Here is a 26,701-nt window from a genome sequence, read left to right as displayed (position 1 = left end):
CATGTCGGTTTTCAGTCGGATAATAAAAAGACAAACGACAAAAGAAAACTTTGAGGAAGAAGAGAAGGAAGAGAAGTTTGTCTGGAGGGAGAACAGAGACTCTTCTGTCAGGTCAGCTCAGAGCTCTTCAGTCAGTGTGTGTGTGTGTGTGTGTGTGTGTGTGTGTGTGTGTGTGTGTGTGTCAGAGGGCACGGCGGTGAGCAGCACGTTCTCCAGAGTGACCTGGGGTCCCGCGTAGCGTCTCAGCCGGGCGGTGAAGCCTTTCCTCCGCAGGAAGTCCAGCCTGCCGCCGTCGATCAGCAGTTTGCAGAGTCGACCAATCAGCTGCCGCCGCTCCGCCGGGACCAAGCTGCCGGGAAAACAGTTAGGATATATGAACGAGTCACATGGTGTGGTGATGACCTCACACTGCAGCGGTCTGATCAGCTGACCTCTGATCAGCTGACCGGACTCGCTCAGACCTCACTGACTTTTTAACTATTTCAACATTATTTCTGTGGAACTTTTTTGTTGGAACAAAACATTCACATCAATCTCACTGGAAGAAATATTCTAGAAATTCATGTTCAGTTGAATAAAACTGTAAAAATCTTCATTTGGTTTTTATTTCTGGATTTATTTATTTATTTATTGGTTATTTTCCGCTGCTGCAGCTGATCAATAACCTGCAGCCTGCTGACTGACAGGCTGCAGCTGATCGATCGGTTCTCTGGATCCTCTACCGACCCGCTGAAGGTGTCCGGCTCCGTTTCCTCTGCCGGCTCGTGCTCTTCGCCGTCCCCCGTCCGACCGGCCGGGTCCTGAGGCTCCAGGTCTCGATCGGCCGGGTCCTGAGGCTCCAGGTCTCGATCGGCCGGGTCCTGAGGCTCCAGGTCTCGACCGGCCGGGTCCTGAGGCTCCAGGTCCCGACCGGCCGGGTCCTGAGGCGGAGCGTCCCGATCGGCCGGGTCCTGAGGCTCCAGGTCCCGACCGGCTGGGTCCTGAGGCGGAGCGTCCCGATCGGCCGGGTCCTGAGGCTCCAGGTCCCGACCGGCCGGATCCTCAGGCTCCAGGTCCCGACCGGCCGGGTCCTGAGGCGGAGCGTCCCGATTGGCCGGTCTCAGCCCGCAGGTCGCCCAGCTGGACATGCGGCAGAAAGCTGCGAACTCGGCGGCTCCGAGTCCTTTCTGCAGGAAGAAGTCTTTCCCCACGTAGTGACGCCACGCACAGCGGTGGTGACAGCACAGCGCCACCGCCAGGCCGCACACCTCCGGACCCGGAGCCGGTCCTGCGTCTGGATCGGCCGCTCCTGGTTCTGGATCGGCCGGTGTCGGTTCCGGTTCCGGTTCTGGATCAGCCGGTCTCGGTTCTGGTTCTGGATCAGCCGGTCTTAGTTCTGCTCCTGGTTCTGGATCGGCCGGTCCTGGTTCTGCTGGTCCCGGTCTGGGGCGTTTGCATGGCGGTTCTGCTTCCTGTCCGGTTTCTCGTCTCTCAAACAAACAGCGCAGAGCGAGATCTGAGGACAGAGGACAGACTGCAGGAGGAGGAGGAGGAGAGAGCAGGAGGAAGGCTAACGCTTAGCCACATGCTAACAGCAGCCTGAGGTCAGACTGCAGCACCGCAGCATTATATTATTATTATTATTATTATTATATTATACATATTATTATCGGTCCTATTATTACTACTGCTGTGCTGCTGCAATGAATAAACATCTAAGACACAATTTATAAAAACTCTTGGGTGCCTGAGACTTTTGCACAGTACTGTGTATATATATATATATATATATATATATATATATATATGTATATATATATATATATATATATATATATATATATATTGCCTGTTGCCTGTTGCGTTGCTGCATGTGTTGCTAACAAAGAGTCCTTAAAGTATTTCACTTTTATATATTATTTTTATGGCATTTCTGGGGAAGAGCGGGAGGGATGAGACACGACAGACCGGATCTGAACCTGAACCGGACCAGACCGGATCGGACCGGTTCAGGACGCCCGGCTCTTCTTCAAGTGCTTCTCGCTCTTCTGGCTGGAGTTTGACAGGAAGTCAAACTCCAGCCAGAAGAGCTAGCAGCTAGCAGCTAGCAGCTAGCAGCTAGCAGCTAGCAGCTAGCTTACAGCTCTTACCTGTCGCTGCTCCACATAAATGTTTCCCGACTCCGACGACCGGGATCCTGTTCTGTCTGAGCAGAGGGACTCGACCTGCAGAACACAACAGATCCAGATCCAGAGTCAGAGTCAGATCAGACTGCTGGAGTCTCACTGAGCAGAACAGAGTTTACTGATTTTATTTTAGATCTTGAGGTGTTTCCTCACTCAGATCCAGATGCTGGATGTCGACCTGCAGACGCTCAAAGCGAGCCTCAGCATCCTGGTGTTTCCCGTCCACCTGAGACACAAACCACAATCCAGACCGTCACCGTGTGGGTCACTGAGACCACGAACCACAATATTGATTTATCCACTATAGACAGTATACTGTATGCGGTCTCGCCTTGAAGCGGGTGCTGGATCTCTCCACCAGCAGGAAGCGGCAGTCGGACCGGGTCCGGACCGCCTGCCGGATCCAGTGGGACAGTTTCCCTTTTCCTGCTCCGAACTCCACGAAACACCGAGAGCCGGACAACAGCTGGAGCTGCTGCAGGTTCCCCAACAGAGAAGACTGAGGACAAACAGGCGGTCAGCAGGCGGTCAGACAGACAGACAGAGAGAGAGAGAGAGAGAGAGAGAGAGAGAGAGAGAGAGAGAGAGAGAGAGTCAGTCAGTCAAGTCAGTCAGTCAACAGTCAGTCAGTCAACAGTCAGTCAGTCAGTCAGTCAGTCAGTCAGTCAGTCAGTCAGTCAGTCAACAGTCAGTCAGTCAGTCAGTCAGTCAACAGTCAGTTAGTCAGTCAACAGTCAGTCAGTCAGTCAGTTAGTCAGTCAACAGTCAGTCAGTCAGTCAGTCAGTCAGTCAGTCAGTCAACAGTCAGTTAGTCAGTCAACAGTCAGTCAGTCAGTCAGTTAGTCAGTCAACAGTCAGTCAGTCAGTCAGTCAGTCAGTCAGTCAGTCAACAGTCAGTCAGTCAGTCAGTCAGTCAACAGTCAGTTAGTCAGTCAACAGTCAGTCAGTCAGTCAGTTAGTCAGTCAACAGTCAGTCAGTCAGTCAGTCAGTCAGTCAGTCAGTCAACAGTCAGTCAGTCAGTCAGTCAGTCAACAGTCAGTTAGTCAGTCAACAGTCAGTCAGTCAGTCAGTCAGTCAGTCAGTCAGTCAACAGTCAGTCAGTCAGTCAACAGTCAGTTAGTCAGTCAGTCAGTCAGTCAGTCAGTCAACAGTCAGTTAGTCAGTCAACAGTCAGTCAGTCAACAGTCAGTCAGTCAGTCAGTCAGTCAGTCAGTCAGTCAACAGTCAGTTAGTCAGTCAACAGTCAGTCAGTCAACAGTCAGTCAGTCAGTCAGTCAGTCAGTCAGTCAGTCAACAGTCAGTTAGTCAGTCAACAGTCAGTCAGTCAACAGTCAGTCAGTCAGTCAACAGTCAGTCAGTCAGTCAACAGTCAGTCAGTCAGTCAGTCAGTCAGTCAGTCAGTCAACAGTCAGTCAGTCAGTCAGTCAGTCAGTTGTACCTGCTGCTTCAGGTGTTTGGTTGCAGATTCTCCGTTCTTGGGATTGTTGAGTTCCTCCTGGAGAACTTCATGAGAGAGAACGCTGTCCTGCAGCTCCGTCTGCAGTCCTGCAGAGCATGACATCATCACATCATGACATCATCACATCATGACATCATCACATCATCACCGACCGACCGTTCCTCCGCTCGTCTCAGACCGGCAGACCGAACGGACCGATCCTCTGCTGCGGGTCCGGACTGAAGCGGATCAGCTGTGGAACGCGGTTCAGCTTCATCAGCTGATCTCACTTCACACAGCAGAGCAGACACACCGGAGCTCGACTTATACAAGTCACAAAGAAGAAGAAGATTTCCTGCTTTCTGTTCAGCAGACTCTGCAACAACCTGTCTTTACAGACCTGAACTTTAACAACCTGATCTCCAGCTGCCGCAGAGTTCCTGCTCCACCTGCAGGAAGTGACTACACCTGCAGGAAGTGACTACACCTGCAGGAAGTGACTACACCTACAGGAAGTGACTACACCTGTCACTCACTGTGATGTTAAAGGAGAAGAGGGAAAGTGAAGCTTCACCTTCAACAGCCGTCTGCAGTTTGAGGATCAGAGACTGCAGCTCCGCCCTGCTGCGCTGAGACAGACACACCTGCAACACACACACACACACACACACACACACACACACACACACACACACACACACACACACACACACACACACACACACACACACACACAGCTTTATGTTTCCTGTATACAGTAATGAATGTGTTTCCCTGTCTGATAACTGTTGTGTGTTAATGTGTGAGCAGGTTCAGTCTGCAGTGTGATGGAGAGAAGATGATGATGATGATGATGATGATGATGATGATGATGATGATGATGATGATGTCATGTGGAACTTCAGCTGCTCGGGTCGTGTCTGGAAGGTCTTCGCATTTTGTCAAACTCTGGCCGGCGCTCTGTTGGTGACTGTTGCTAGGTTACCGGTAGCTAACCACAGCTTCAGAGGTTTATTGGAATTCAACAGATTTTTTCACAAAGTAAAGCCAGATTACTCCTCTTCTCTTTGCTCACTGTCTGTTTCTGCCACAGACTGTATGGATGTGATCAGATGGATATTTAATAAGTGCAACAGCCTACTTCAGAAAAACTTACTGACTTTTACCTGCTCTGACCGACCTGAGAGAGACACAGCGAGTCTGAGACACACAGAGACCTTCCAGCCAGACCCTGGACCTGCTTAGCATGTTAGCAGTTAGCATGTTAGCAGTTAGCATGTTAGCATGTTAGCAGTTAGCATGTTAGCAGTTAGGACTGAACCGTCGTCCTGCTGAATTTCACAACTAGAATAACTAAATGTATATAATAACATTTTCACTGTTTTTCATTTCCAACAAGACAGAAGCAGCAGAGTGAAAACAACCAGAACGTCTTCAATATTATTGTTGTTGTTGTTATTAATATTAAAATGGCAGCAGAGCTTCTCACCTGCTCCTCGTCTTCCTCAGCTGATCCTGCGTTTCTGTCTTCTACAAAATAAACCTGCAGACAGACAGGATTCTGTTAGAGAGAGACAGACAGGCAGAGAGACAGACAGACAGAGAGACAGACAGACAGAGAGACAGACAGACAGACAGACAGGCAGAGAGACAGACAGGCAGAGAGACAGACAGACAGAGAGACAGACAGGCAGAGAGACAGACAGACAGAGAGACAGACAGAGAGAGAGACAGACAGACAGAGAGACAGACAGACAGACAGACAGACAGACAGACAGAGAGACAGACAGACAGACAGAGAGACAGACAGACAGAGAGAGAGACAGACAGACAGACAGGCAGTCAGTTGTCTCACTGGTCTGGGCTTCAGTCTGTTGTTGCACTTCTTCAGGTGTTTCTCCAGCCGGTCTTCACTCACTGTGCTGAGAGACAAACTGCAGGTTTACATTTTTATTGATTTAATAAAAACAGAAAACAGAATAACCGATCCGATTATCGATCTATCATCAATGAGAGTATTACCAATAGGATTATTATTATTATTGCAGTGTTATTGATCAGTTGTTGAGAGCAGAGAGTGCTGACTGGTGAGAAAACTGATGAGTCAGCTGTTCACTGAGATGAAAACCTTCAACTGTCTCTTAATAAATCAATAAAATATGAATGAGTCCATTAGTAATAAACTGGCAATCATCCCACTGATAATGGATTCCGGTAATAACAGATCAGTCAATAATCCCATTGATCATGGCCGATCAATAGAAGCAGCCTGTCGGTCTGACTGACTGTTTTGGGTCGAGCGGACAGACGATCCTCCGGCTGTTCCCCTCCTCCTGCAAACAGGAAGTTCATCACATTAGAACCTTTGACCTTTGACCTTTGACCTGAGCTCCATGTGTTCACACTCAGTTCAGTCTCAGATCTTCTCTCCTGGTTGTTTTTTAATCTCTTGTGATGAAGAGCCTCTCAGACCAAACTCCATTCAGGTCTGTGGCAGTCTGAAGCTGTTAGAGAAGACCTGCAGAGCTTCCCTGAACCAGCAGGATCCGCTCTTCAGTTCGGCTACAGCAGCACTTTCTTTTAATAAAGTTTAAACTTAAAACTAAAAAACTTTATACTTCCACTCCACTACATTTCAGAGGGAAAATTTGTACTTTCTCCTCCACTACATTTATGTGACAGCTTTAGTTACTTTTCAGATGGAGATTTGACACAATGGAAAATATAACAAGCTTTTAAAATACAACACATTGTTAAAGATGAAACCAGTGGTGTAGAAAAGCAGTGTGTAGTCGGGTCACATTTCAGATGTCTATGAGTTGTTAACAGCTCCACCAAATAGTGATTTTTCCCTCTAAACCTCACATGGTTTCATTTCCCAGCTGCTCTGAAGCGGATCAGACCGTGATCTGCCGCTCTGGGATCGGTTTCTGCCTGCTCACACGTCATCATTAGCATGTTCTTAGCATGTTGTCGCTGCGGAACCTGAACTCACCATGTTGGCGTGTTCTCCGCAGAACACTTTCCCCTTCCCGACGACCATCTTACAGAAACGGTTCTTCTTCTCGAGGTAGAAACCACACCGGCCAGGCAGCGGGGCCGCCATGTTGGATCCTGCTGCCTTCACGTGCTGCGGGAAAGTGGTAAACCTGACCTAACCAGATGTGACGTTTAGAGTGCAGGGACAAGCAGTTTATTGATGGGAAACGTGTTGTATTTTATTATTAATTGTATTTCTTTGGCTTTTTATTGATATTCGTGTCGTTGTATGTTTCGACTCTTTTTAAACTTTCAGTCTTTTCTCCTCTTTCCGGTCCGCAAAAACCTGCTGTTGTCTAAGGCTCCGTGCTTTCCTGATTTCCCACAAAAGCACTTGAACGCACCGTCAGGCCCTGAAGGCAGCACATAAAACCAACACGCATTAAATCTGACAGATGAAAAGTTTGTTGTGTCACAAAGGCGGAACGTCTGTCTTCTGTCTTCATAGCAATACTTTCTGGTGTGATTTGTCTGATTGGCTAGAATCAAAAATCTTTTCTCTCTCCCATTTTACCAGAAATGATATTACATTTGGAATCATAATGGAGGATAAAAAAACTGAATTTCTGTTGAATACTTTATTTATTTTAGGTAAACTGTATATCCATAAATGTAAATGTATTGAGACACAAGCCTTATTGGTGGTTTTTATGAGAGAACTACAACTATACTGCAAATCACTGAAGTATATGGAAAAGAAAAAAGCAAAAAATCTACTTAACATTATTGATGCCTTAAAATTATTAGAAGAGATCCTTTAGCTACTACTATTACTACTACTATTATTATTATTATTATTTTTTATTTATGTTATAATTCTGTTTACATTGTGTGCTCCGTTTTCTAAAGAGCCTACTACTGTTGATGTATGATTTGCCATATATTGTTATAAAATATAAAATAAAAAAAAATAAAAAAGGAGAAGAAAAATGTGTGAAAGAGGCTCTGGTGTTACAAAAGTCTTAAATAACTCACACATTACAAAAAGGAAAAAAACAGAACTCAGCCAAAGGTGACCGGAAGTTGCTGTTTTGGTTTCAGAGCTGATGTGAACTGCTCGGTCTGTTCAGGTCTGGTGTTAAAACCAGCTCAGCAGACCTGGGAACTGACTGACTCCTTTACCTCGAGCCTTTACCTTTATCTTATCTTTACTTCAGTAAGTTTTATTTATTCTTCTTCCAGGCAGGAGGACTCAGACCGGATGTGACGTTCACACTCTGCCGCCAGGTGGCGCAGCAGCACGGTAACCAGACTGATCCGTGTTCAGGTGGATCTCAGCTGTTCAAATAAAAAGGTCGTTTGACTTGTGAAACTTTATTATTTAAAGTGTCTGTTGACACCGACACAGCTTCACGAGGAAAGACTTGAAATTGATTATAAAGCCGTTAAAAATAAGCCATTGATTTTAGTTGATGCATTATTAATTCAGTATGATTTCCTCTAATCCCGTTTTCATTTTTATTTCAAAATGATTTTTCTACATTTTTAGATGCATATTGTTTATTCTTTCTTGTGTTGTAAACAGATGATTATGTTGGAAGTTTAAATGTCTGTTAGTGAATATTAAATGTTGAAACTCTTTCAGTCCGGATGAGCAGAGACTCTGCTGGATTTTCCTCCACAAACAAAACACAATCAGCTGTTCCCAATGCCAGGGACTCTTATTTTGAAATGAAGCTAACAGTCTGTCTTCCGGTTCCAGTCGCTCTTACAACAACAACAACAACGACAACAACGACAACAACAACAACAACAACAACAACAATCTTTCTGTACAAACAGCTGACAGTGTTTCTTCAGACAGAGGGACAGTTCAGTCTCAGAGACAAACACACCGAGAGCAAAACAAACAAAAAACCCAAAAAACAATGAATAGATGAAATAATAAATTGAAGAAAAAAAAAGAAAAAGAACAATACATACATTCCAGCGGTTAAATCTTTATATTGTCTAAATATAAAGTGTCATTTTTGGGCCTTCATGGTTTTTATACATTTTAGTGGTCTGGGTCTGGTTTGGTCTAGTCTGGGTCTGGTCTGGTCTGGTCTGGGTCTGGGTCTGGTCTGGGTCTGGTGTCTGGGTCTGGTCTGGGTCTGGGTCTGGGTCTGGGTCTGGTCTGGTCTGGTCTGGGTCTAGTCTGGGTCTGGTCTGGGTCTGGTGTCTGGGTCTGGTGTCTGGGTCTGGGTCTGGGTCTGGTCTGGGTCTGGGTCTGGGTCTGGGTCTGGTCTGGTCTGGTCTGGTCTGGTCTGGGTCTGGGTCTGGTCTGGGTCTGGTGTCTGGGTCTGGTCTGGGTCTGGGTCTGGGTCTGGGTCTGGTCTGGTCTGGTCTGGGTCTGGGTCTGGTCTGGGTCTGGTGTCTGGGTCTGGGTCTGGTCTGGTCTGGGTCTGGTCTGGGTCTGGTCTCTCTGCCCGCTCTGCTCCTCCTCACAGACAGCTTGACCTCAGATGCTGGACTGTGATAAAACTTCAGAAACAGGCTGATCAGCAGAGGAGGAAGAAGTTTTCAGATCTTTTACTGAAGTAAAAGTAGAAATACCACAGTATAAAAATACTCTGTTACCAGTAAAAGTCCTGCATTCAAAATGTTACTTAAGTAAAAGTACAAAAGTATTAGCATTAAAATGTACTTAAAGCAACAAAAGTAAAAGTACTCATTATGCAGAATGGCCCATTTCAGAATAATACAGTATATATTATATTATTGAATTATAATTATTGATGCATTAATGTGTAAGCATCACTTTAATGTTGCAGCTGGAAAAGGTGGGGCTGATTTCCACTACTTTATATACTGCTGGGTAGCTTACAGTAATCTATAATAATACATCACAATTTATTAGTTGATTATATTTTGTATTAATAATCTGAATCTGCAAAGTAACTAGTAACTAAAGTTATCAAATAAAGGTAGTGGAGTAAAAAGTACAATATTTCCCTCTGAAATGTAGTGGAGTAGAAGTATAAAGTAGCATAAAATGGTAATACTCAAGTAAAGTACAAGTACCTCAAAATTGTACTTAAGTACAGTATTCGAGTAAATGTACTTAGTTACTTTCCACCTCTGCTGATAAAGCATGTGATCATGAACCTCTGAGAATGAATTATATCTTACATATTTACTGGAGTCTGGCTGCTCGTGACCCAGTCCGCCCCGCACAGACTCTTCATCATCCTCATGATGATGAAGAGTTTACCTGCTGAGTTTTAACATCAAATCAAATCAAACAGCAAAACTCGGACTGCAGCTCAGCTCTGATTGGTCGGCTCTCCTCTGTGATTGGTCATCTCTCTTTTGTGATTGGTCGGCTCTCCTCTCTCGTCGGTCATCTCCCCTCTCTGATTGGTCACATCTCCTCCCTGATTTCCGTCTTTCGTCCGCGATTGGTCGCCTCGCGTGCCACTTGACAGATTTTCCCGCCTCGGATAAAGCAGGGGTGTGTGTGTGGGTGACGTCATTATCGGAGTGTCCATCATGGCGGCGGCAGAGCGCGGCGGTTCCCGGGCGGAATACTCGGTGCTGGTGGTGGCGGGAGCGCTGCGGCCCGCCGGGCGGCTCGAGCGGCTGCTGCTGCAGGTGGAGACAGGTGAGTCCGCGTGCCGGGACCGGACCGGTGAGACAGAACCGACCTGAGACACGCACACACCGTTAACCACAGTCACACCGGAACATCTGCCGTTCGCCTTCAAAATAAAAGCCTCTGAAGTGGACTTGACGTCGGTCACGGCAGCTCGCGGCAGCTGGGCGGCAGAGACAGAAACCTGTTAGTTTTCTCTCTGTGTGTTTCTGACGGTTTCTAATGTGAAGCAGCTCCGTTAGAAACCGTTTCTCTTGTTTCGTGGTAAAATAACCAGCAGACTCCGGTCCGGTCGGTCCGGTCGGTCCGGTGTTTCAGTTTGTTGAGCCGTTAGCAGACAGAAGCTCCGCGGTCAGCTGCCGTAAAGCGGAACATCTGGCCTCTGGATTCTCGGATAAATAACTGTATTTTAATACTGTACTGTATTTACAACAGATTCCCCCTGAATTACGTTCTTAATTTAAACTTTAGTATTCTGCATTACTACTAAAAGGTTTCTCAATCAGGTTTATTTGGAAAAACTATACCGGAAGTTGTATCTTTTCATTTTGTCTGTGTTCACTGTGGTTTTCATTTTGTTCCAGTAAAGTAGGTTACAGTATAAAACTTTGATAATTCACCGGTATCATTATTTTATTAGTTAGTATTAACTACTTCAGTAGCTAAGCAGAGTTAGGGCTGCTCTGTTTATAGGTTACAGTAAGTTAATAATGTTATTGTTTATAAGTTAGCAGTGAAATATTGTAGTAGTTTAGCAGTATAACTGTTCAGTAGATCTGGTTCCCAGTATAACTCAGCTGGTTCCCAGTACAGTGTTGTGTGTGTACTGTACAAAATAATAAAGTACTTTCATCAGGTTCAGCTCTTCTCATAGACAATCAGTGTATTGATCAATTATTCAATCAATGTGTAATCAATCAAACAGCATCAGTCCATCAGATCAGTTTATCAGATCAGTTTGTTGCTGCAGACTGAATTCAAAATGGATTGAGTCAGGATTTATTCAAACATCCCATAATGACCCAATCAAAACAAATCTATTGGAAATGAAATCAGGGTCAGGAGTTTGATTCCAGTTTCAGTCTGTGGTTCAGTCTGTGGTTCAGTCTGTGGTTCAGTCTGTGGTTCAGTCTGTAGTTCAGTCTGTGGTTCAGTCTGTGGTTCAGTCTGTAGTTCAGTCTGTGGTTCAGTCTGTGGTTCAGTCTGTAGTTCAGTCTGTAGTTCAGTCTGTGGTTCAGTCTGTAGTTCAGTCTGTAGTTCAGTCTGTAGTTCAGTCTGTGGTTCAGTCTGTAGTTCAGTCTGTGGTTCAGAGACACAAAACATTTCAACTTCTCATTTTAAATTCACAGTCAGTTTGGTCGGTCTGATCCAGGCGGTCAGTGTCAGGGATCGAACCTGTGACCTCCTGTGATATCCACTGTGATGTTCACTGTGATGTTCACTGTGATGTCCACTGTGATGTTCACTGTGATGTTCACTGTGATGTCCACTGTGATGTTCACTGTGATGTTCACTGTGATGTTTGCAGCCTGTTGATTTCTGCTCTTGTCTGGGTGAAAAGAGGAAGTGATGTTTCTAAATAACATCAGCATCCTGTTGGCTGAGGGGAAACAGAGATGAGGGAAACAGGGTGAGAGGTCTCACTCCCCGCCCGTTCAGAAGAACAGGCTGTCAAGCGAACTGTGATTGGCTCCCAGAGTCTGGTTAAAGCTGATTGGCTCGTTATCAGCGGGTCAGAGGTTGGCTGTGATTGGTTCATTATGTCATGCTTCAGTTAGTTTTTCTGACTCCAAACTGGACTGCTGGATTAGTTGTAATATTTTAGTCTGCAGCTCAGTAAGATGAGCCCGACTTCCTGGTTTAACAGATCTGTGTTGAGGATCAGATGACGTCATCTGCTAATTTGCATATCAGCAGTATAAACCGTATCGGTTCCAGGTCGTCTGCAGGTTTCATCAAGGTAAATCCAAAACTTTTCAACTGCTGGTTCAAACTGTTTCTGACTGTTTCACACCTGTCAGGACAGTTCAGGCTGTTTCTGACCTGACACAGACCAGGGGGAGATATGTTCACGTTTTCCAACCGGCCACCGGCAGCCAATCAACCGCCGTTTGCCGATATATTCGCGCAGGTGTGTGTGCGGCGCTCAGGGGGCGGGGGGGTCCCCCACTCAGAGCGTCCTCTCTGGGTCCTCTGTCCCGTCAGAGCGTCCTCTCTGGGACCTCGTAACATATTTGGGCCTAACGAACATTGATATTTGATCGTTATCTAACAGTGCAAATCGATCAAGTTTTTTTTGGAAATGTGCTTCCATACTCCAACATTTCCCTCAGCAGGACAAACCCTGGGGAGGTGAAGTCTCTCTAACAGAACTAAAGGTAATGAAGGAAGTGAATGTAAATCCAGTGAAACGTTTTCTCCACGATGGCTGAAGTATAACTCAGACGAGGAAGCCGTTGCAGAATGTGCAGATAGTGCAAAGTAAATGTGCAGGAGGAGAAGTGTGCATCAGTGTGATGTCATCAGTGTGATGTCATCAGTGTGATGTCATCAGCAGGTTTGTTTGCAGCGTTTCCTCCTGCAGACGCTGCAGCTTATCAATAATGCAGCTGAGTTTCTCTGCAACACTGATGCACAATATTCAATATCTTCAACTAGTTTCCATGACAAAAAATCCACAACATTCAGTATTCAGTGTTTCCCCAGACTCTTTTCTTCTTGTCAGGGTGGAAAAGTCTGTGTGTGTGTGTGTGTGTGTGTGTGTTGAGGGTGTGTGTGTGTGTGTGTGTGTGTGTTAAGGGTGTGTCATGCTCAGTAAGGCTGAGGCCGAGCGTTAGTTTTACCACAGACTGTTGTATCACCTCTGTCTCTCTGTCTCTCTGTCTGTCTGTCTGCCTGTCTGTCTGCCTGTCTGTCTGTCTGTCTCTCTGTCTCTCTGTCTCTCTGTCTGCCTGTCTGTCTCTCTGTCCGTCTGTGTTACAGTGGGTTTCTGTAGTATAATAAGTATTGTGTGTATTGTATGTACAACACAAACACTTGTTTCCTCCCCTGCAGTGTAATCACACCACATGATGTGTATGGGAAGCACAGAGGACCAAAACAGTGTTGGGAAACAGCAAAGAGAATCAGATCCACTTTGTGTTCAAACCACAAAACACATTCAGACTGTGTGTGTGTGTGTGTGTGTGTGTGTGTGTGTGTGTGTGTGTGTGTGTGTGTGTGTGTGTGTGTGTGTGTGTGTGTGTGTGTGTGTGTGTGTGTGTGTGTGTGTGTGTGTGTGTGTGTGTGTTCCGTCTGGCAGAGCAGCAGCTGAGCCAGTGAGCTTCTTTATATAGAAGTTTCCACTGCAGACTCACTCTGTCATTACTGCAGTTTGTTGTTCTGCAGGCTGGACGCTTCACTTTCTCTTCTTCAGGTTTTAAGTCTCAGTTTTATTTCCTTTGAGCCCGTTTAGGTTTGTTGATGTGAGCGTGCTCCTCTCTTCTTCTGTGGTTTATCATGTGGATCTGCAGAGGAACTGAGCTGTGTGTGTGGAGCATCAGCGGTGTTTCCTGCTGAAAGATACGCACTGGACCTGCTGCTTCTTCTTCTGTGGTGGAAAAGCAGTCAGAATACTGTAACCAGCTGAGTCCCTACAGCTCAGCTGCCAAACTGGTGTGTGTGTGTGTGTGTGTGTGTGATTAAACAGGTGTGTGTGTCATTTAGTTAAATAAATGTTCACCAGCTGCAGGAAGTGATGTTTCCTCTGCATCCTGCTGCATGCTGGGAGGCGGCTGTTTGGTTCAATCCCATAATCCCTCTGACTGGCTGCTGGGATATAAAGTGTCTCTATGTGAACAGTCTCTGTAGTTAAATCCCCACAGCAGCCAGTGAGTCTCTGCCTGTCCCCTCTGACCTCTGACCCCTCTGACATGTGACCGTGTGTGTGTGTGTGTGTGTGTGTGTGTGTGTGTGTGTGTGTGTGGCAGGCCTGCGGCGCTGGCCGGTGGACCTGGACGTCTCTGTTCTGGACCAGCAGCTGAAACTCTTCGTGTCGCGACACTCCGCCTTCTTCTCCGAGGAAGTCCGAGGTGAGAAAACCACTCGAGTCTCATCAGCTGATCAGCTGATTTAAACTGTAAAGAAAAGTGATTTAGTTAAAAAAAAAAAAGCTCTATTCATGAACATTCAGTGAGAATGCTTGTTGAACTGCAGCTCAGCTCTGCAGTGTGTGTGTGTGTGTGTGTGTGTGTGTGTGTGTGTGTGTGTGTGTGTGTGTGTGTGAGAAAGTCTCCCAGCTGTGAGGAAACAGAATGTGAACTGAACTGAATTCCATTAAACTCCATGAAATTCCACTTCTAACAGAGTTACATTATAAACAAACATTATAAATCAAATCAGATCAAATAGATTAAATCATAATGTTTGGGTTATGATTAAATGATCTGCATCAAATACCAGCTGAAAGGCTCCTTTAACATTTTATGATATTCAGTATTGATCATATAAAACACTGTGTGGAATATCTGATGTGTGGGAAGAAAAAACAAAAAAACATGGAGTTGAAACTTGTTGTGCAGCAGGATGAGAGGAAAGAGTCAGCTGTTCAGTCTAAAAATATGTGGAGAAAAACCAAACTGTCATTTCTGCTTCAGTCCAGAAGTCTGTTCATTACTGGAGGAAAAAGACTGGATCCGGATCAGATCTGAAACACAGAGGAATATAGATGGAACCAATCTTCCTGTGACCTGGAGTCATGATGTAGAGAAGTGTGTGTGTGTGTGTGTGTGTGAGTGTGTGTGTGTGTGTGTGTGTGTGTGTGTGTGTGTGTGTCTCCAGGCTCTTCAGCAGGGTCTCAGCTGACTGTATTTATGTGTTTTAACCAGACAAGCAGCCTTCTGTCTGCCTCACACACACACACACACACACACAGTTCCAGCAGGCGTGAAGACTGAATCTGTCATCTGATTGGAGGATACGGTGATGTCATCAGCCATGGTTCCTGCTGAAGTGTCCTTGAGCAAAACACTGAACTTGTGTGTGTGTGTGTGTGTGTGTGTGTGTGTGTGTGTGTGTGTGTGTGTGTGTGTGTGTGACACACTGGTGTTTGTTGTGGTATTTTTGGAACTTCACATAATGAAACTTGATTACATCAGCAGCCAATCAGCTGTCTGGATGTTGACGCTCGTTAACTCAGTTCGGGTCAAAGCGACTGGACTTGTTGTCATGGTGACCGCCCAACCGGCTGCCAGGAAGTTGTTGTCATGGCGACCATGTGATGAGCTGTCAGGAAGGAAGAGGGGACTTCCTGTTCTCTCAGGGTCAAAGGTCAACTTAAAGGGACAGGTCGCCCATTCTGATGGGAAGAGACGAGGTTCAGATACACAGCAGGACTACTGATACTACTACTACTACTACTACTACTACTACTACTACTACTACTACTACAGTACTACTATAACTACTACTAAAGTACTGTAGTAGTACTGTAGTATCAGGAAACCAAACAGTGTTGATGTGCTTTAAGTCGTATCCAGTTAAAGCACATCAACACTGTTTGGTTTCCTGATTGTTCTTATTGGCTGTTAACAAACCATGTGACTCTATATAGGACACTGTTAGTTTATTTTTTAAACCGATCCTTTGCTCTGATGAAACTCGAATGTTTTGTTCCACTGTAGCTCTTCTGCACTTTGTCAGATGGAAAATAAAAATCCAACCGCTTCACTGCAGCCGGAGACAGATTTCTATCAACGGTCAAAAGTAAACTTCACTTTACCTGTCAGCAGGACCGTAAAACTTCAGTTAATACCCCGGGCTTTATTTGCTTCAAACAGTGAACTCAACCGGCAGTGAGGGAGTGAGAGAGTGAGAGAGTGAGAGAGTGAGAGAGTGAGAGAGTGAGGGAGTGAGGGAGTGAGAGAGTGAGAGATTGAGGGAGTGGGAGAGTGAGGGAGTGAGAGAGTGAGAGAGTGAGGGAGTGACGTCTTGCTGTTGCTTCTCTTGAGTTTTGTTCAGCAAATTTGAAACTGACAGCTTGAATTTCAGGTTGTACTTTTTTCTCTGTGTTGCCATGGCGATCAGCAAATGTGACTGAGGTTTGAATGCAAGTAAAAAAAATAAATAAACTGCTTCGCAGCGTCAATGGCAACCGGCTTCTAACTGAGACCGGCCTTTATTTGTCAAAACGTCAAAACCGGCCAGTAAAAGGGATTCGGTGTTTAATTGAAGTTTTACGGTAGTTTAGTTTATTTTTCACACAGCGGTAAAGCCAACTTCACCTGAAAAGTCTCTGGGTCATATTTCCCAGTAGTATTTTTTTGACTTAACGCTGGTTTACTGGTCTACTGGTTTCCATACTGGTTTCCATACTGTAACAGGTTTGTGTCAGTAGTCTCTTGTGTCTGAAGCCTCTGCATCCAAAACAGCTTCGCTGCAGGACTCAAACCGGTCAACCAGCTCAGGCGTTCCAGTTCCTTTACTCAGCAGGTCGATCAGACAGGCTCATCGTGACCTTTCACCCCGTCTGGCATCCGTCTGTTTCCTGACCGGCCGGCCTCAGACTCGCATGTTCTGGCTCTGGACAGATCGTTAGCATCTTTGATGTTATTCTGAGTTAATTTATTTAAACCTCATTACTTCCCCAGTGGTGTTTTCTGTCAGTTTCTTGTCTTCAGGACTCTCAGGCTGGAAAAATCCTGAAACTCACCAGACACTTTCACTGTTTAGCAGCTGACTGGAGGTTTCAGACAGAGGCTTGGTCTGGGTGTTGTGGGTCTTCTGTGTGTGTGAGCGGTCTCGTCTCGTCCCTGCAGGCCAGCGGACGCTGCGGCACAGCGGAGACGTTCTGGACACGCAGGTTGTGGTGAATCCGGCCCACGAGTTCGTCTGCTCAGAGGTACGACTGTCGTTCCTCGAGGAAGACTTCGCTCTTCAAACTTGACTTTAGTGTCACTTCAAGCTTTAAGATTCATCTGTTAACTGGCAGTTTAGTGCAAGTATTTTTTATTTTTAACTTTTTACCCCCAAGCTACAAAAATTTAACTGCAATGAAAATTCATCCTCTGTCCTTATTGCTCAGCCGACCTCCACAAATAGATTAAATTGCAATTCCAGCTCAGCTGTCCATATATATCATGCGGTGATGTAAATATCCAAATCAGAGTTACTTCATAATTGTTGTTAAACTGCAGCAGCGTCGCTCCAGGAGACCGGAGCATTAGAGCGAGTCGTTTGTGTTGGAAGGGAAGCAGAGATGACTTCCTGTCAGGGGAAGGTCACTTCCTTCTGAGGAGACTCAGGGAGGTTGAGATTTAAAATGTAGGTTTAAGGGCAATGATGAAGTTAGGAATTCAATAGGATGAATTACTTGTCCTTACCTACAGTGACAGCAGTGTGTTCAGTGGACTCCAGTGGTAAACAGGGGCAACAACTACTCTGCACTCATGTTAACTCTCTGCGTGTTGAGAAGTTTGACACTGAAATTACTTAATTGCATTTTTAAACATCAATAAACCAACATCAGTATGTTTTCAACTTCACATTGCTCTTCTTAGCAGCATCATTGTCTCTTATTTAGCGTTACTCATTTTAATCAAGGCCGACTTCTTAAAAAATTGTTTTGGAGGCTAAACAGAGGAGAAATCCACAGTTCTATAAGACGCTCCTGCAGGTTCAGCAGCTCGGCTCGGGATTGGTCAGATAATGTGAAAGCCTGTGATTGGCCAATTCACTCAACAAGCTCAACGGACATATCTGTGATTGGTTACAACGCTCATTTACTGTTTAGAGCAGCTTGAAACTCAGTTAGAAAAACTCGATTTTGACAAAGCGGCAGCCGTACCTTCTCGGCATAAATCTTAAACACTTTTTCCTTTTGTGCCACAAACTTTCCACTTGAGCTACAGAGCTGGTAAATCTGCACAGCTGTTAGAGCAGAGTAACTGTGTGTCGGTCTGAAAACTGAATAATCTATTGGATTAATCAATTTGATCAATCCCTGTAGTCCAGACATCTGTGAAGCTCGATCAGAATGCCGTGTTTCCTTCCTCGCTCCAGGTCCGCCGGCTTGTCTGTGACGCATCTCGACACAAACTGTTGGTGCTGGCCGGTCAGTGTCTTGAGGAGACGGGAGACATCGTGTTACAGAAAGGCTGCTTCTCTCTCAACAACTTCATCCAGATATTTGCTGATGAAGAGGTAAGAATCCTCTGTTGGTGTGTTGGTCTGGTTCAGCATGGACAGCTGATGGGGCAAAACAGTTTGTGGTTTGGATAGTGTGTGCATTAGCAAAAAATATATTATTTCTTAGTAGTTCTGAAAATATTTAAATGCTGGAATTTTGAAATGGTGTTTTTCTGATGTTTAAATTTCTAAACCTTTTTTTCAGGTTGGACAGTTGTTGAGCTCAGCAGACCCAACAGTAAAGGCCAGCCTCACCCTGAGCTGCCCCGACTATGGGCTTTGGAAGGATTCTGTGTTGGAGAAACACAACCTGCAAGATTTCATAGACATCAAGATCAACCCTCCCCTCGTCCTCCCGGAGATGGAAGGTCTACAGGAGTTCACAGAATACCTCTCCGAGTCACTGGAGCCAGAATCGCCCTTTGACCTCCTGGAGCCCCCCAGTACTGTGGGTTTTCTGAAACTCTCCCGGCCTTGCTGCTACATCTTCCCCGGTGGGAGGGGAGACTCCGCCTTCTTTGCCGTTAATGGCTTCAATATCTTGGTGAACGGTGGCTCTGACCTTCGTTCCTCTTTCTGGAAACTGGTTCGACATCTGGACAGAATTGACTCGGTACTCCTGACCCATATCGGTGTCGACAATCTCCCGGGACTGAACAGCCTGCTGTTGAGGAAAGCAGCCGAACAGGAAGATGAGTCTGCTGGATCTCAGACCGCTGAGGACTGGATGAAAAACCTAATCTCTCCTGAAATTGGAGTGGTTTTCCTCAACGCACCGGACAGACTGAAGTCCATCCAAGGAGATCCCAAAGAGCTGCGGAGTTGTGACCAGGTGGCGCTCACTCTGCAGCACTTAGAAAGACTGGCAATCAAACCCGAACCTCTCAGTCGGTCCAGTGGGCCCAGTATCGAGCCGGTAATCTTGTTTCACAAGATGGGAGTTGGCCGTCTAGAGTTGTACACACTCAATCCAGTCAAAGGCAGTAAAGAACTTGAGACTTTAATGCAGACTTGGCCAAGCAATGGATCAAACATAAAGGGCTCAGATCTTCCACTGCCATGCCTTGTTTCAATTTGTGCTTTGCTGGTCTGGCATCCTTTCAGCCCTCAGGAGAAGATCATTCGGGTTCTTTTCCCTGGGTGTACCCCACAGGCCAAAATTCTGGAGGGACTTGAAAAACTGAAACATCTAGATTTCCTCAAACACCCAGTGGTGTGCTTGAGGGACCTAGAGGCATCCAAAACTGAGAAACAACCAAAACGAGCAGAGAGTCGGGAAAGCCTTAAGTCTCAGCCAAAAGACTCTAGACCCAGTAGTGCCTTGCTGAAGGACAAGCTCGGACGAGCAGATGTCAAGAAACAGGAGGTGAAAACAAAGCCAAAGGTAGCAGGTGACACCGCACCTAAAGAAGGGAAGGATGGGGAGGAGAAGTCCAAACTGAAGGATGGGGAAGCGAAAGTAAAGCCAGCAAAGCCTGCTGAGAAGTTTGTTCCAAAGAAAGATCTGTTAAAAGAAGAGAAAAAGGAAGTGAAAAAGAAGGATGAGAAGACCTCTGCTGGTGTGGTCAAGAAAGAAGAGATTGGGGAGAAAAAGAAAGAAACGGTAAAGAAGGAACCTCTAAGTTCAAAACCAAAGAAAGATATTAAACCCGATCCAAAAAAAGATGGCAAGAAGGAGGTGAAAACTGAGGAGAAGAAAACTGCAAAATCTGCTGTTAAAGAAGTGAAGAAAGGAACGAGTGGCGCTACAAGTACTGCATCAACCACAAACTCAGAAACAAAAAAAGCTTTAGCCAAGAACGGAACTCTAAAGAAAGACGGGACTCTGCCCAAGAAAGATGCTTTGAACAAAGGGACAAAAGCTAAGTCAAGTTTAAAGGAGCAGGATAACCAGAAAACCTCTGGTACAGAGACTGACCGCTCCAAGATGTCAACGCCTGAGGATATGACAGCAGAATTTGAAAAACTTCGATTAGAAAATGACAATGGGAACGGTGGTCAAAACTCAAAGGCCACAGCGGTAGTGAACTCTGCGGGTGACGGAGACTCTCTTGACGGAGCGAGGGCCAATGGGAACCAGAAGTTGATGGTGGAAAGTCCAGAGAAGTTTCGCTGTATGGAGACGCTGGTTCAGCCGGACCAAGCCACGGCGGCCTCCTCACCTCTTGCCAAAACACCAAAAAGTGAGCGCAGTGTTAACTTTGATCTCACTCCAACTGCATACAGGCTGGTTGAGGGGTCCTTGAAAAATGGACAAGATGATGTCTGTGCTAGCCCAGAGGAGAAAACTTTGGAGTTAGTTTCTCCTGCAGACTCCGCCCCTAACAGTGCGGGTCATACTCCTTTCCATCAGTCCCCTGAGGAGGACATTCAGGGTTCAGGTGAGGACAGCAGCCTCGGGGCCAGAATACCGAGCCTGGGCTTTGAGGACTACAACCAGGGAGGTTCTTGTAGGACGTCCGAGCTGAGCTCCCTGAGAGGAGGCCTGGAGAACTCCACGTCCTCTCAGGATAAACAGTCTAGTCTTTTGACCCTCAGTCCCTTCAAAGACATTCTGCCAGACTCCTCCCCCACCATGACCTCCATGCCTGCCGAGGTCGGCTCTCCTCACTCTACAGAAGTTGATGAATCGCTGTCAGTTTCCTTTGAGCAAGTGCTGCCATCTATTGAAGAATCGCCCAGAGGAACGCTAGGAGACCGATCCTACTCTAACGGACATTTCAGTGACTCTGACTCGAAAACAGGGATGACTTTGCCTCTGAGAACGTCCCATAACCTGCGCCACGGATATGGCTCTGAGGAACACATCCACGGGATGTCAGACTTTGTCCCAGATGTTCCACATGATGTAGATCTCTGCTTGGTATCGCCCTGCGAGTTCCAGCACCCCAAGTCCCCAGAGAACCATCAGCAGCATGTTAGCCCCGGCCTAGCCACCACTAGCCCACCAGACCTCTCCGATAACAGCGACTCCCAGGATCTGGCCAAACAGCAGAGTCACAGCAGCAGCGAACGCTACTCCGCCTACAGCCAGGAAACTCCACCCACATCAGTCAGCGACTCCCTCCCGACCGCCACGGATTCCGACGTTCCTCCTGGAACCGAGGACTGTCCCTCCATCACTGCAGATTTAGACTCTGATGATGACTCTAGTGGTCTCTTTCCCCCCCATCATCCACAGGATCATCCAAGCCCTCACTCCTCCCACAGGGGGGCGCAGCACTCCTCTCACGACCCCCCCCCAGCCCCGGTGAAGGACCTGCCCCCCTTACCGCCCCAGCCTGGAGCCTGCATGGCTGATGCAGAGGCTGAGGTTTCAAGCAAGAACCCAAAGAGTTCAGCTGCTAAGACCAAGAAACCGGCAGGAATGACCCAGAAGGCGACATCTGGAAACACCGCCGCCCAGAACGGAAAGCCCAAGGCGGGCAGCGCAGCGGCGTTGAAGACGACCTCCAGCCTCGACACAAAGCCCACATCCAGAAGCTCAGCTGGCAGCTCCAGACCTGGTACTGCAAAACCTCCCTCCTCAGGTAGGCATGTTCGGACCTGCAAACTCTACTGGAGTACAGTAGATGACACAGAATACAGTAGATGACACAGAATACAGTAAAATACAGAGAATACAGTAAAATACAGAGAAGACAGTAGAAGCTCTTTTCATTCCAAACCTCTGACTTCTGAACCCACCAATCTACCAAAGAGATATGCACAAAAAATACAACAATGTGAAAAAATATTGTGCTTATAGTTTGTCTTCTGGATTTGATTTTCTGAGAAAACAGCATGTGACTGCAGCGGGTCGGACTTTCTGACCAGTACATGAACAGCGCATAATAGTTCTGGCTAAAAAATAAAAATCATCTAATGGCAGAAATCCCAGATCTGGATCATCACCAAAATCAAGTGATCAAGTGACTGATCCGTGGGCCGAGGGCCATCTGTCCAGCACAGTGTTCTGCAGCAAAATGGTTATAGATGCAATACTGAATTTCTAAAGTGCTAATGTTCTATGCTAAATGCGATGAATCCATATCTTTATAATCTAGAGGATCCTTGTGTAGTGTGTCTACCCCATCCCCATAATTTAAAAAATATGAGAACACAGTGGTGAGATGCATCGTTCCCCCAAGTTTTGTCAAAGTCCAATCAGTGGCGTCCGAGAAGAAGCGTGAAGGACGAACGGACGAGCCGCGGTCCACAGTCCCTCGATTTCCCCGATTTCATCACGGGGGACAATTCTGATATTATTTTTCACGCTGTTTCCCAGCTACCAAAGCTGCCGGTTCCGCGGGTTCTGCGGTGTATCTGGACCTGGCCTACCTGCCGTCGGGCCGCGCCTCCTCCACCGTGGACGTGGACTTCTTCAGGCGGCTTCGCTCCTCCTGCTACATCGTCAGTGGAGACGAGCCGCTGAAGGAGGCGGCGATGAGGAGCATCCTGGACGCTCTGCTGGAGGGGAAGAGCTGCTGGCCGGAGGTCCAGGTGGGTCCAGGTTCCCTTCAGCACTGCAGGAGTCTAGTTACTGTCATCATCTGTTTCAGAGCTTTTATATATTTTGATGTTGTACATATTTATAATAATAATGATAATAATAATAATAATAATAATAATAATAATAATAATAATAATAACCTTTATTTATATAGCACCTTTCATACACAACATGCAGCTCAAAGTGCTTTACATCAATAGAAGGCAGATAAAAGACAGATAAAAAGATAAAATTCATATAAAAGAACAAGCAAAATGCATTAAAAGAACACAACAAATACTCCCAGTTTTAGATGCACATTGTGAGTGAACCCATATGTTTTTCTTTAATTTTCTTTTCCCCTGTCCTTCCTGATTCTACTCTTGATCTGATATTTACGTCAGATCTCACTGCCTCAGGCAGACGAGGATCACAGATTCTCCTCTTGGTCAGAAACCTCACCATCCAGAGATGGATGAGGATCATACAGGGTAAAGCTCTGCCCCCCCACATATAGTGTTCACTGTGCAGTAAGCATTACCCGGACAAGACCAGTGAAAATTCGTACTTGCCCCAGTAGCTCTGTTGGGATCCTGAACAGAAACAGTTCAAATGAAGGCTATTTATAAAAGTGCTTTACGTCAATAGAAGGCAGATAAAAGACAGATAAAAAGGATAAAATTCATATACAAGAACAAGCAAAATGCACTGCATTAAAAGAATCAAATCAAGTAAAATTTATTTATTTATTGATTGACACACCCTCAATATATGCTCACATATTTCATACTTTAAATTTCATATATTTCTGCTTAGTTCCAGTGTAACAGTCTCTGTCATATATTCAATCCTCCCATTTGCTCCGTTCCTATTTATATCTTGTTTTTCTTGCTGCATCCTCTTCCTGCAGCGACTCGCTCCAGCTGCTGTCTTCATCTGGCCGTTTGATTCGTTCTGACCGTCGCTCACCTTCGGTCAGCGTTTATATCAGCCTCCATTTTCTGCATCTTTTCACATGTCCTTTGACCCCTGACCTTTCCAGGTTACCCTGATCCCGACGTTTGATTCGCTGGCGATGCACGACTGGTACCAGGAGACGCACGATAGGCAGAGGGAGCTGTCGGTCACCGTCCTGGGCAGCAACAGCACCGTGGCCATGCAGGAGGAAACCTTCCCCGCCTGCAAGGTGGAGTTCTGACCGTCCGCCCGTCCGGACGAGGAGGGCGGAGTCAAACCTGTTGTCGCCACGGTTACAACCAGGCCAGACCAATGACGGGACTTTCGAATCATTTCACCCTGCATGCTCAGTTACTCAGCCTCCTGCTCCACAGCAGCAGCTCTCTGTTTAAAGGTTGATGAACGTCACGATGTTCAGTGTTCAGTGTTCAGTGTTCACCTGCCGCTCTGCTGCACCTCTCTTACACTGAGACCCAGTGTGCCAGTCCAGCACAGGTCAGCTGCTCTGGGTTCAGTGTCTCCTCTAGGTAGAACTCTTATGTTTGAATCCAACAGATAGCAGATCTTGGTTTACATTTCAGTAGATGAGTCAGTTTGTTCATGGTTCATTTCCTGTATCTGAACATTTCCAAGGAGGTTAAACCAGCAGATCACATGACAGTCTGCTGGTTCTTTAACTTCAACACATTCATCTTTGTTAAATTGCACTAATAGTGGGACCACATGCCCCCCCCCCCCCCCCAGCTAAACACCAGGGTCATGTTCAGATGGAGTTAGCGATGCTTGGTAGGAAAGTCCCAGTCTGCAGAGACTCAGTCTGCTGTCAGCAGGATTTCTGAGGTTTTAACCTGAATGCATGAAGCCACGCCCAGCTAGCTTAGCGAGCTAACTAACGCTAAACCTGTTCTGAACTCTATATCGCTGTTTGTTGTGAAGGATAATCACGCTGTTGTTTTTTTTTTTCTAAGAAGGATTAAGAAAAGAGTTTTACACCTTCCATTTTTACTTGGCTTGTTTGTTGAGAGAAGTAGTTTGTATTTTTTACTCTGTGTGAATCGACTGTCCTGCATTATTAGCCTGTCGGTGTGTTCTTTTGTACAACTCCACTCATGTTACGTTGGATCCATTCAGAGCGTTCAGTGTCTTTTTAATTTTCTCTGGTGTAGAAACGTCCGGACCGGTCGGCAGGTTGGAGGCTGTTGCTCGTTTCATGTGATTTATTTACTTTAACATTTGGCTTTCAGAAGGAAACAGATGACACATTTCAATTCTTAATTTATTAATTTTACTACAACTTGTCCTTGTTAATTTCTTCAGTTTGTCAGGTGGTGAGGAGGTTTTCTTTGGTACGACCTCACGACTGATCAGCAGTTTTGGTTTTAAACATTCATCATGTTGTGTCTTTATTAGCACCAACGCCAACCTTCACGACCTTTGTTCACATCACTCAACAAATAATCACATCCTCTAAAATATTCAGAATTTGTAAGGGCTAAAGAAAGCTGTTAATAAAACATATTGATAATGTTCAGGGAATTTAACGTCCATGCCGACATGTTTTCAGCTGTGTGAGAAAAGACATTTTTCAGCTGCTGATTTCATTTTGGAATAAATTGTCCAGCTGCTCTCAGCCGCAGAGCGCCGCCTGCTGTCCAGACTGAGGAACAGTCAGTCTGCTGCAGGCTGGAGACCGGCTGAGCTTAGCTCCTCCTCTGAGTTCACTGGAGGTTTTTATTGAGAATCAAATTGACAAGAAAAATACTGAAAGTGTTTGTTGAACTTTGCAGCGTGGCGGCTGATGGAGAACGACCGAGTCTGGTGTCTGATCCACAGCTGAGACTCAACAAACTCAACAGAGAACTTGACAGTTTAGAAGCCATAATATAGCTGTGATATAACCCCCACCCTGCCAACACACACACACACACACACACACACACACACACACACACACACTCTGCACTGTGTGTTTGTTAGTCTCTCCTTTCACTGTTGGAGGCAGAATCGTGATTGGAGTCAAATATCAGATGATTCTGTATTGAAACACTAATTTTAATTATTCTCTCTTTTAAAATAAATATTCCCCTTTAACAGAGTGTCTGCAGTGTCTTTATTATGTTGAAAGTAAGATGTTTAATAATACTGTATCATACTGTAATGTACAGTCCATGAGAAAATGTGTAGAGAATTATTTTCTAAAATGCTATATAATCATCTTGGGAAGAAAATATTTTATCAGTCAGCCTGTAAATCTGTGAAAGTCTTCAGTTCCCTGCTGTCCTGTAAACAGTCCCATCATCTGGTTTAATGAGTTCATCAGTTAGTCAGACTGAGTGAATCTTATTTCAGGAGGGAACTTCTTCAATATGAATGTTAATGAGCTGCAGTAACAGTTACAGATCAAACAGCTGCTGCTTCCAGACGTTCGTGAATCTCCTGCTGGAGTTTTTGGGGAATTCATATTTGTTCCCTCAGAATTGCATGGAAGTCGGTTCAGTTTTATTTCTAAAGCAAATCTGCAGCAAATGTAATTGTTTCCAAAGCAGAATCAGTTTGTCTGAGCAGGTGAAGGAGACTGACACCAGCAGCTGATCCTGGGTCAGTGAGCAGCCAGCAGGGGGCGCACTGCGCTCCTGTCCGGCTGCTGCTGCAGAACGAAATGAGCTCAAACCACTTCCTATCAAAATGGTAACAATGGTAACAATAATAATAATCACCAATGTGGGATGACACAAAAATAGAAAACAACCAGATGTCTGTGTAGATTAATTTCATCCAGATAGTGAGATGTCCAAAAAATAAAAGAGTTGAAGATAATGCAGGTGAGTGTGTTTAACCGGTCTGCACAGCTCTTTAGTTACAGAATAGACTTCACTGCCTGACATCAGTCTTC

General features: G+C 45.8%; 2 protein-coding genes across 3 annotated transcripts; one reads left to right on the top strand and one right to left on the bottom strand.

Moving 5' to 3' along the window:
• Positions 1-67: 67 nt before the first annotated feature.
• Positions 68-6,720, bottom strand: trmt13 (tRNA methyltransferase 13 homolog). 2 transcript variants are annotated; one of them, XM_071513183.1, is made up of 11 exons: positions 6,600-6,720; positions 5,891-5,937; positions 5,460-5,526; positions 5,094-5,147; positions 4,179-4,248; positions 3,605-3,711; positions 2,497-2,664; positions 2,319-2,391; positions 2,130-2,204; positions 727-1,495; positions 68-349 (listed from the first exon to the last, which is right to left on the bottom strand). In XM_071513183.1, the coding sequence occupies exons 1-11, from the start codon at positions 6,708-6,710 to the stop codon at positions 118-120; spliced, it is 1,773 nt and encodes a 590-aa protein (XP_071369284.1). In that variant the 5' UTR covers positions 6,711-6,720; the 3' UTR covers positions 68-117. The 2 variants fall into 2 exon arrangements, with proteins under 2 accessions (XP_071369284.1, XP_071369285.1); XM_071513184.1 differs by lacking the exons at positions 3,605-3,711; positions 4,179-4,248.
• Positions 6,721-10,114: 3,394 nt separating this feature from the next.
• On the top strand, positions 10,115-25,888 carry map1sa (microtubule-associated protein 1Sa). Its single transcript, XM_071513180.1, has 7 exons — positions 10,115-10,226; positions 14,186-14,287; positions 17,012-17,094; positions 18,255-18,395; positions 18,586-21,910; positions 22,648-22,862; positions 23,894-25,888. The coding sequence occupies exons 1-7, from the start codon at positions 10,115-10,117 to the stop codon at positions 24,047-24,049; spliced, it is 4,134 nt and encodes a 1,377-aa protein (XP_071369281.1). The 3' UTR covers positions 24,050-25,888.
• Positions 25,889-26,701: the final 813 nt, after the last annotated feature.

Source organism: Centroberyx affinis, unplaced genomic scaffold (assembly GCF_046629955.1).
Source record: "Centroberyx affinis isolate AG114_WGS23_722 - 3 ecotype Tasmania unplaced genomic scaffold, CSIRO-AGI_Caff_v1 ptg006813l_1, whole genome shotgun sequence".
In the NCBI taxonomy this organism is placed as follows: domain Eukaryota; kingdom Metazoa; phylum Chordata; class Actinopteri; order Beryciformes; family Berycidae; genus Centroberyx; species Centroberyx affinis.
Note: the sequence above shows the minus strand (reverse complement) of the source record. Positions and strands in the feature narration are given on the sequence as shown.

Bases quoted from the DNA above. Each gene is read 5' to 3' on its own strand.
- trmt13 (XM_071513183.1), bottom strand. From the start codon at position 6,710: ATGGCGGCCCCGCTGCCTGGCCGGTGTGGTTTCTACCTCGAGAAGAAG. The intron at 5,527-5,890 runs GTCAGTCAGACC...TTTGTCTCTCAG, and splicing joins TGTCCGCTCGACCCAAAACA to CACAGTGAGTGAAGACCGGC. The intron at 350-726 runs GTCGGTAGAGGA...TTTTCCCGGCAG, and splicing joins GAGCCGGACACCTTCAGCGG to CTTGGTCCCGGCGGAGCGGC.
- map1sa (XM_071513180.1), top strand. From the start codon at position 10,115: ATGGCGGCGGCAGAGCGCGGCGGTTCCCGGGCGGAATACTCGGTGCTG. The intron at 14,288-17,011 runs GTGAGAAAACCA...TCGTCCCTGCAG, and splicing joins CTTCTCCGAGGAAGTCCGAG to GCCAGCGGACGCTGCGGCAC. The intron at 22,863-23,893 runs GTGGGTCCAGGT...TGACCTTTCCAG, and splicing joins GCTGCTGGCCGGAGGTCCAG to GTTACCCTGATCCCGACGTT.